This window comes from Mesoplodon mirus (genome assembly GCF_964341445.2).
Source record: "Mesoplodon mirus genome assembly, chromosome: 15".
NCBI lineage: Eukaryota > Metazoa > Chordata > Mammalia > Artiodactyla > Ziphiidae > Mesoplodon > Mesoplodon mirus.
This window is the reverse complement of record NC_138991.1, coordinates 64,948,055-64,957,277: the sequence shown is the minus strand read 5'-3', so window position 1 is coordinate 64,957,277 and position 9,223 is coordinate 64,948,055. Positions and strand designations below refer to the sequence as shown.

The 9,223-nt window shown below is 64.5% G+C and overlaps 1 protein-coding gene across 2 annotated transcripts; it reads right to left on the bottom strand.

Moving 5' to 3' along the window:
- Nucleotides 1-749: 749 nt before the first annotated feature.
- On the bottom strand, nucleotides 750-6,737 carry TEKT4 (tektin 4). Of its 2 annotated transcripts, none has more exons than XM_082645007.1 (6): nucleotides 6,183-6,737; nucleotides 4,059-4,129; nucleotides 3,590-3,733; nucleotides 2,732-2,954; nucleotides 1,823-1,977; nucleotides 750-999 (listed from the first exon to the last, which is right to left on the bottom strand). In XM_082645007.1, exons 1-6 carry the CDS (start codon nucleotides 6,714-6,716, stop codon nucleotides 783-785), a joined length of 1,344 nt encoding a protein of 447 aa, XP_082501133.1. In that variant the 5' UTR covers nucleotides 6,717-6,737; the 3' UTR covers nucleotides 750-782. The 2 variants fall into 2 exon arrangements, with proteins under 2 accessions (XP_082501133.1, XP_082501134.1); XM_082645008.1 differs by having other exon boundaries at nucleotides 6,198-6,737.
- Between the last annotated feature and the right edge of the window lie 2,486 nt (nucleotides 6,738-9,223).

The window sequence follows — 9,223 nt, the reverse complement described above, 5'->3', positions numbered from 1 at the left end:
TGGACACAGGGTGTGGGGCCAGGTGGGCAGCAGGGCTCTGTGGCCCTCACGCATCCGCCCACAGCCCGGCCTGACAAACTTACTGGCTAAGGAGGGGGCTGGACAAGGAGCTTGGCCACAGAGGTGACCAAGGTGCTGGGGGTGGAGGCCCCTCCAGCCCTGACCCTCCACCCCCAGCTCAGGGTCTGGTGCTCACCCTGTGCTGGGTGGGGTGGCAGGGAGAGGTCCCACAGTTCCCCCCGCGGTCACTGCCCCAGGCCCCGCCCTGCGTGGCCCCTCACAGCCCGGGGGCCAAGTCCCTCAGGGGAGAGCTGTGCCAGCAGCATGTTCTGACACCGCTGCTCCAGGCTCACGGCCCACTAATGAGGGGAGTGCCGGCTGGCCTCCGGTGACAGCGTCCAAGGCACATGGAGGAAAAGGAGTGGGGCTTCAGTTATCACTGCGGCCACCAGAGCCTGTGACAAGTGGTGACAGGAGGTGACACTCCCTCTGAAGCATCCAGCAGGTGGCCCAGGTGGGCAGAGAAACTGTCGATGCTTTGGCTGTGCCCCGTGTGGTCAGCAGTGAGCAATGGGGGGGGCCTCGACGGTTCTTGGCTGACCCCTCTCCCCAGGTGGTGACTGGGGGTGCCCCAAGCAGGAGACCCCCTGGCCCCCCATGGCTGAAACGTGGGGTCCATAGGCAAAGCTCACCTGTCCAGGTACACTCTCTGAGTAGAAAGCTAACATGCTCTTTATTTGAGGGGGAGATGGGTCCCTGCACCTGCCGGGGTGCCCGCCCGGTCACTGGTAGCCGGCCAGCTGGAGGACTGTGGGGTAGCGGGTGCGGTGGGCCATGCACTTCTGGCGGTCGATGAAGAGGCTGTTCGTCTTGACAGCAATGTCCTTCTCCAGGCTCATGCGCGTGTCCTCCAGGTTGCGCAGGGACTGCTCTGCTTCCAGAAGCTTCTCCCTCAGAGCCGCCAGGGACAGGTTCAGCTCCTCTACCTCGCTCACCAGCCTGCGGGGGTGGGAGGAAGGGGTGAGTTGGGGCTGCCCTGGGATGCCTGGCCTTCTGGGTGGGGAGAGCGAGGCTCAAGGTCAAAGGCTGGGGGCCCTTGTTGGGGGTCTTGGTCAAGACATTTGGCCATAGAAGGGCCCCCAAAAGGCCCAGAGGGAAACCCATTAGCCACACTGGGAGAGGGCCGGGCCAGGACACCACATGAACTTCTATTCCTCTATTCCTGGCATCTGGAAGTGAGATGGGCGCCCCTGGAGCCGAGTGAGGCCCCAGTTTTCTGAAGGAGTTGAGGGACAGGGAAAGAGGGATGCCCAAGGCAGGGGCACTTCTGCTTACAAGGCGACTGCGAGCTCAATAAGTTAGAAAACAGAAGATGTGACCCCACTTACGCCTCAAGCCGGGGATGTGTGTCCACCGTGACATTGGAGGTGTGGACGGCCACGAGCAGGATGGTCAGGGCGGCCATGTGGCCCGGGGAGCTCTGCCTCCCAGACCCTGAGATTCCTCACCAGGGTGAAGCAGGGAGTGTGGCCGCCCCTGGCACTAGGAGCCTGGCACAGTGTCCCCCAAGGGACGCATAGCATCCAGTCATGCTAGGGCAGGATTGGGGACGTGGGAACCGTGTGTGTGTGTGTGTGTGTGTGTTGTGCTTGTGTGGGGCCCAATGTCTTTCCTCTTCACATCTGCAGGGCTGTGTGCGGGGGTGGGGGGAGGGGTTCAAGGGGGCCCCAGAGGCTGAGGAAAGCCTGGAGGCGGGTGGACGGCGCCCTATGGTGGTTGGTGACCAGGCCCAGCCCAGGACAGCCCCAGCAGCGACAGGCACCTGAACTGGACAGCGTCTCGGCACAGCTCCACGTTGGGCCGGTGGGAACGCTGGTACAAGCGGGTCTGGGCCACTTTCAGAGGCGCCTCCTTGTCCCTGATGGCCTGCTTCAGCGCTGCGACATTGTGCTCCTGGTCCGTGATCTCCCGCAGTGTCTGCACACAGGACAGTCCCTGTGGGTCTCCCCCACCGCACCCCAAGCCCTGTGCCACGTCGAGCAGGCAGCTCTGTCCGCTGGCTCTGGGGGAGGAGTGGAGGCAGGGAGGATGTGCACGGCCACCTCGGCCCTCCCGTGGGCACCCAGAGGCCTGGGGACGGTGAGGACAGCAAAGCTTGTGGCACAGCAGCTCTGGCCTGAGAGCCCCCAGCCCTGTGGTCACCAGCCCCCGACCCTGGTGTGGAGCTTGAGAGACAAAGGCAGCAAAGGTCACCCTGAGAGCTTAGGGTCAGAGCCCTGCCAGGCCAGGGGCCAGCACCGGGGACACCCCACTAGGCAGCCAGGCCCCACCTCCTTCCACCCTCCTTGCTCCTGCTTGCAGTACCCCCTGTTCAGTCACTCCAGTGACAATGCCACCACCCCCAAATGTCACTTGGTTTCTCATCAGCTTCATGAGGGCCCAGGGAGGAGTGGGGGCCCTGCCTCAGGGGTCCCTCAAGATGGGCAGGGCCAAGGAGGGGCAGGAGCCAGGCCAAGTCGTGACAAAGGCATAGTGGCCAGTGGGGGAGGGGTGGTCTGGGTTACCCGGTCTGGGCCTGGTCTTTCTCTGTGGTTACCAGGGGATGTCCAGCCCTAGAGGATGCCCTGGGCGAGGTCAGGTCGTGGGCTGGGAGTGGCCTGGCTGCGGAGTGGGCGTGGTCTGGCGGTGGGCGCGGCCTGATATGGGATGGGCGTGGCCGGGGCGGCCCCACCTTGCGCAGGTGGTGCTCCAGCTTGTGGCGCGCGTCCTCCAGCTCCTCACAGCGCCGCCCGAAGGCCAGGTTCACGGCGTCGCACTGCAGCCGCAAGTCCTCGGATGTGTCCTGCAGGATGCAGTCGACGAGCTTCCGCAAGTTGACTGAGGCCAGGCGTTCGCGCTCGGCGCGGTACAGGTTTACCTGCGTGAACTTGGCCCAGGTCTCGGGCGTGGAGGCACTGCGGGCAGGGAGTGGGCGGGCACCGCGGTCGGTGGGGGCACCTGCCAATGGCTCCGGTTTGCACCAGGGCCTCCCCGCGCCTGCCGTGCCCGGTGTCCCCTGCGCCCCAGCATAAAGTGGACTGGGGAGTGGCGCCCCAGTCCTACCGCCACTTCTCGCCCCGCCCCCCGCGCCACCCGGAGCGCCTCCCCACGTGCTCCCAGGGCCTCCTGCTCCCCCAGCTCCGCCCCGCTAGCCCCGCGCCCCCAGCTCCCCACTCCGTGTCTTCCGTGCTTCCTGCGCCCCCCGGTGGTTCCCGCTCTCCAGTGCCTCCTACGTCCCTGGGCCCTGCGCCACCCCGGGGCTGTGTTGCGATGGGTGGTGGCCCAGCGCCCCCTGCCGGCCGTATGCGGAGCTGCAGTCAGCCGCCCTGCCTCAGGCAGCTCCCCACCCTGGGTACTGCCTCCCTCGCAAACCCCAGCCCTTGTGGTGAACCGTGTGTGCCGGGCACTTGGGCGGAGGTCGCGCTCGCCTGCCCATCCCCAGGAGCAGAAGAGCTGCGCAAAGGACCCCCAGCGGAGGGACTAGGAGCCCAGGTGGGATCTCGCAGGTGGGGGCGGGGCGTTTGTGCACAGCCCCTGCGGAAGACCCCACCTCTCCTCAAACTTGGCGGAGTGCGGGTAGAACTGCAAGTTGGTGCTCTGGTTGTGGTAGCGGCAGCAGGCCTCGTCGATGTCGCAGGCCTCCACTTTGTCAGACCAGTCCATCTCGCACGTTTCCTTGTGCTCGTGATTCATCCTGGGGAGAGCGGGCAGGGCCTGCCGTCTGTGCGGGTGGGGAGCTGGGCCCACCAGGGCGCAGGGCCGGGTAAGACCCCCAAGCGGCAGGGTGGGCTCTGGGATGCTGGTCTGGGTTCTGGATGCCCAGGCCCCTTGGCCATGCAGGAATCTGCCACCCCCACCTGCCCAGTGCTTCCACCCAGCCGCTTGCTCCTGGCTATGACTGGGGACAATCCCTCAATTCTCTGAGCCTCAGGGCCGGGTCACCCCAACTTCCTGCCCATAGCTAGCCTGAGGGGTAGGGGGACATCCCGAGGGCAGCCCTAGAGGCCACCCAGACCCACCGAATCTGGTTCACGACCTGCATCATGGTCCTTTTCAGGAGCTCCTGAATGTTCCGGATGAGGTCTGCCTCCTGGGGAAGAAGACCCCCGTCCCTGGTGAGAGTCTGATGACAGCCAGGCTGGTGGGGCCCACAGGCAGCCTCTCAAACCTCTAGGAGGAGCTGAGATTTGGGGTGACCCCCAGTGGAACTGGGGGCTCTGCCAGCACCTGACCTCTGCTGGTGGTCTTGGGCCCCAGCTTCTTTTGTGGAAATGGGAGATGAGCCTGGCTTTCTTGCCGGATTTATTCTGGGCTGTTTGGGGTGGTGCAGTGGGTCTTTTCTTCTGGGGGCTTCTATGGGCTGTGGGGAGGATCACCCAGAAGTGGTTCTCACTTGCTGGGCACTTAGCACCCCCTGGGCTCTGGGGCCACCCCTGCAGCCTGCCCAAGACACTGAGGGCACCAGCCTGCCCACTAGCCTGCCCACTGGCCCCTGGACAGCCTGGCAACAGCCTTTGAGGACCCCGGCCACTGGGGACCAGGAGCCCCCCTGGGGCTGCCCCTTGGGGCCTTGGGCTCAGAGAGGCCTTACCCAGACAAAGGACACAAGGGGAAACCCTGTGTTTCCTCCTACTACCCTGACAGTTTCATTTTCTGGGCAGGAAAAACTCTTTCCCCCTGATTTGAATTTTCTCCTCTGTTGGGCTGTAAACCCTATGTACCCAGTTCTGACCCGTGGGTCCATCTCCCTGTCCTGGCCCCTTTGTTGTCCATGTACTACTGGGCAGGGGACCTGGCTCAGGGCAGAGGGTTCACTCCCAGAGCCTTGGGAGGTTCTTGAGTGAATGAGTGTGAGGGTGTGGTGTTGGGGGGACAGAGGAAGGGCCTGGGGCCAGGAGGAGGTACTCAAGGTTCTGGCCTGAGCTTGGGGTTTTCAGGGGGTCCCCAGGCACCTGGGCTGGCTGGCTGTCTCCCCCATATCTCATGAGTGCCTGTGGCCTACAGCCTGTTCGCAGGTGAGGCTCTTCCCTGCCAGCATCAGGGGCCTGGGCTGGGCGACTCCCTGATACTTTGGGGGCTTCCCCAAGGACAGGTCCTGCCAGGTTCGGAGGGGAAAGGGCTCTTTGTGGGATGCATGTGGCCCCCACCCCACCTTTATCCCGTCCACGCCTGCACACTGGTCTGAGGCTGGATTTCCAACACGGGCATGGGGGGCGGGGCATGGGGGGCTCTGCCTCTGGGAACTCAGGGTCAGGCTTAATTTGCATGACCCAGGGTGACCAAAGGGACTCTTCAGCAGGTGCCAGGACCCAGGGGTGACTGAGGGACTGCACAGTGGGTGCAGGCACCACCATGACCCAACCACATCCCAACCTCAGTTAGCCACTCCTGGGGCTCAGCTCAGGCCCTTCCTGGCTTTCAGGGGTGTGTGGAGGGGCATCAGGGCTTATAGGGATCTGGCCAGGCCCCCCCTGCCTCAGTGGCCTCTACCTGTCTCAGCCTCAGACAAACGTCCCAGTACACATTCCAGGTATGAACGCTGCCACGGCCTGGGCCCTGCCTCGCCCCCGCATGGGAGCCATAATGGGGCAGGGGGCAGAGCAGGAGCCCTGGACCCGGGGCTAGGGTGAGTGGGTAAGCACGAAAGTCCAGCCCCTGCCCCCAACCATGCTCAACCCCCATGCTGGGACCTGCCCCCAGGCCACAGTGCTCCCAACCCAGCATGTCCTGGCTGGGCCCACCTTGCAGGGAGCAAGGCCTTGCCCAGCACCCACTATAAGGACCAGACTGTGGGAAGGCCAGACCTGGCACCCTCCTGGGACCAGAGACGGCACCTCCCCCCTGGGCGGTCTGAGCCCTGCCCCTGCCCCCAGCCGGGGTGCCCCCAGTCGGTTCTGGTCCCCCACCTACAAGCAGAGCCACCTTCTCTGCGCCTGGGCATGTGCTTGTGTGTCTCTGCGTGTGCCGAGGGGAGCAGGCTCCCTGTGCCTCTGTGCAGCCACGTGGTACATGGGCACCAAGGCCTCTGCCAGCCATGTCGTGGGGGCACACGGGTGCCCACTCTCAGCCCAGGGTAGGTCATGCTTCCTGGGGAGAAGTGGGGCGGCCCGGTCTGCAGTTCTGGGGGCTGGGAGGGGCCGAACCTTCAGCAACTCCATCTCCACGCAGTCACGCACAAGGTCGGGGTGCTGGCGGCACTCCCGGCACTGCAGGTTGTCGGTGGCTATGGAGAAGGGCACGGCCATGGCATCCAGGGTGCGCTCCAGCCGCTGCTTCTGGGCCAGCAGCAGGTCAGTCTCTGCGACCAGCTCTTCCACCTGGCGCTGCAGCTCCGACTTCCAGCAGTGCATGTCCTGCAGGCGCTCGCCCACCTTCTTCGTGGAGTCCTGCTGCGTGCGCTGCGCCAACGCCTCAGTCTCGGCCACCAGCTGCTGGCTCTCATGGCGCTGCCGCTCCGACTGGTCGAGGTCGGCGAAGGCCTGGTGGTAGCGGGCATAGCAGTTCTGGAACCACTCATCCACCAGGTACTTGGCCGTGCGGAAGCCAGCGGTGGCCAGGCCCGAGGACGTGTGGGTGCCTGTGTTTCGGGCCACGTCGTACAGCTTGCGCGGTAGCTGGCATGCTGGCACCGTTTGCGGGGCGGGCTCCTTGGTCAGAAGTGTATCTGTCTGCGCCATGGTGCGCCCGGGCAAGGGGTGGCGGGGAGAGGGAGGAGGGCCGCTCAGCACGGTCAGCAGGGCAGCTCCGGCCACTCTGTCCCCAAGCAGGACATGGCTTCTGGTCTTGGAGACAGGTACACACCAAGCCCTCCTGTTGCTAGGCAACAGGGATCCCCTCCCCCTGCCCCGCGGCCCTCTTAAAGGGCCAGGCAGGCCCCAGCCCCACCTGTCCTGGCCACGTCTGGCACCTGCCTGGAGGAACTGCGCCTGGACCACACCTGAGGCCAGGCTCTTGTCTCCTGCGTCTTACTGGTTCCAGTGGGGCTGTCCCTCTGGGCACACAGGTGTCTCTGATGGGGAGTTGAATTCAGCCTCCAGTGGGTACCTTGAATCAGATACCCAAATCTTCCCCACACTGTAGGTAGGTCCTGTCCTGGGAACAGTGTCCCCAAGGCCACCCAGAGCCTGGTGTGTGTCTGCTGGTCCGCGGGGAGGGGTGAACATCTCTAAGTTCCCCATCCTGGGCTGGGAGCCTGTGTCAGGGCTATGCCCAATATGGCCAGCAGAGGGCGCCATTGGCCGTGAAATACTGTGCAGCTGGCAGGGCAGCGGCTCCTGGGGTTCTCCTGAGTCAACCCAGCCGGCAACGCTGTGGCCTGGATGACCTCTGGCACCTCGCACTCTGACCCATCCCGTGGACCCACCAGTGTTCGTAACAGGACATCCACACCCCGCCCCCCCCAGCACAGTCCCGTGGTCCCTGCCCCTCCCCCTCTCTCACTGCTGCCCCATCCCCCACTTGGGCCACACAAGCCCCCGGAGCACCTCAGATGCACCAACCTGAGCTTGCCCTTGGCCTGGGCACCCATGCCCTCCTCCCAGGGCCCTGACCCTTGGCACTGGCACCCCTCACTTGACGGGTGACATTTGTACCACCTGGCACACAGCAGGTGTTTCAAAAATGTAGGCTTTGGAAACAGCAGCCCAAGACCTCCCCCAACTCAGAGCCCATCATCGGGGCTGATGGCCTGAGGAACCACCTTGAGCTTCTCTGTGCTTAGTTTCCCAGGTGGCAGTGGATACACAGGGCCTGCTGGTGGGGGGGAACCACGGGAGGGACCACTGTCCACCTTTGACTTAGAACCTGCTCTTCACACACCATCTTTCCCCTGTGGCCAGAACAGGATGGGCCTGCCCGGGGTCCAACCCAGGGAACCGGCCAGAACACATAGGACTGGAACCGAGCTCCCTGACGTTGCACGACCCTGGGGTGTGGCAGGTGGGCCAGCAGGGGGCCCTCTTCGCATGTGGGGGTCCCAGTCTAACTCTCCCTGTGACAGGACATGGTCCCCAAGGCGGGGCTCTGGGCCAACCTGGCCCTGACCCTGGACAGCAGTAGATCCCACGGTCTCCGGCCTTTAGTCCAGAGGCGAGTGGCGCTCGTGGGATGAAGACCTCTGGGACGACTCAGGCCCTGCGCTTTACCATGTGGCTGGACAGGAGGCCCCCCCCCCGCCCCAGCACCCTGAGCCTCAGTTTCCCCATTCGGAGAGTGAAGTTACACTGGCCTCTGCATGGAGCTGCTGTGGGCATGGCCTGAGTGGAGGCCAGGAAATGGCTGGCCTGGTGCCCGGTGCTGGGAGTGACAAGCGCCCCCCTTGGCCCCTTCCCACCCCCACACAGCACCCCTCCCCGACCCAGCCTTGCAGGGTCTCTGGGGGTGAATCCCCCATTGCAAGGGCTGAGGTGACCTGCAAGGTCAGTGCAGGCAGGTGGGTACAACCACGTGTCAGGACGCAGAGGCGGGTGCATTGATTTATTAAATTTATTTGTTTCCAAATTGCATTAGCGTCGGGAAAATTGAGTCTTGGGACATGCCGGGACTGCCCAGCACCCTTCTCCCCAGCAGCATTCAGGCAGTGGCTCAGAGGCTGCGGTGGGGTCAACAAAGCCCTGAGGCCCCAACGCTCCCCTCCAGACTGCTTGCGCGCCCCAGGGATGGGACACTCCCCTCCTCCCAGGGCAGCTCTGGAGGGCGCCCCTCAGCGTGCTCCTCCCTTGGGGTCGGCCCCTTTAACAAACCCTTCCCAGGCCTGGGCCTGATCATTCTGGATAAACTGAGACAAGAAGAGGCATATGAGGAGGGAGAGGATGGCGGGGTAATGACACCCCTTCCTGAGAGCTCGCCGGCAGGCCTGCACCGGCATCCTCGGGGGCCCAGCAGCTACTCTGCCTCTGTGCAGAGGGGACACTGAGCCACGGCCCCAGCAGCACACCTGGGAGGCAGCAGGCAGACTTGGCACACAGGCTGCCGGCGTTTGCCCCAGGACCCAGCAGGGGGAGCAGCTCAGAGAGGATGCGGCTCGGCATCTTGGGGGAAGCACCTCTCAGGAGGGGGCACCCAGGGTCCCCGATTTGGGCCCTCTGCACCCCGTGGCTGGACCTTCTGACCCCAGTGCCCCCTTTTATGGACTCAGAGTTGGGTGGGTCAGCTGAGCCCCTAGCAGCTGGGGGTGGGTTTTCAG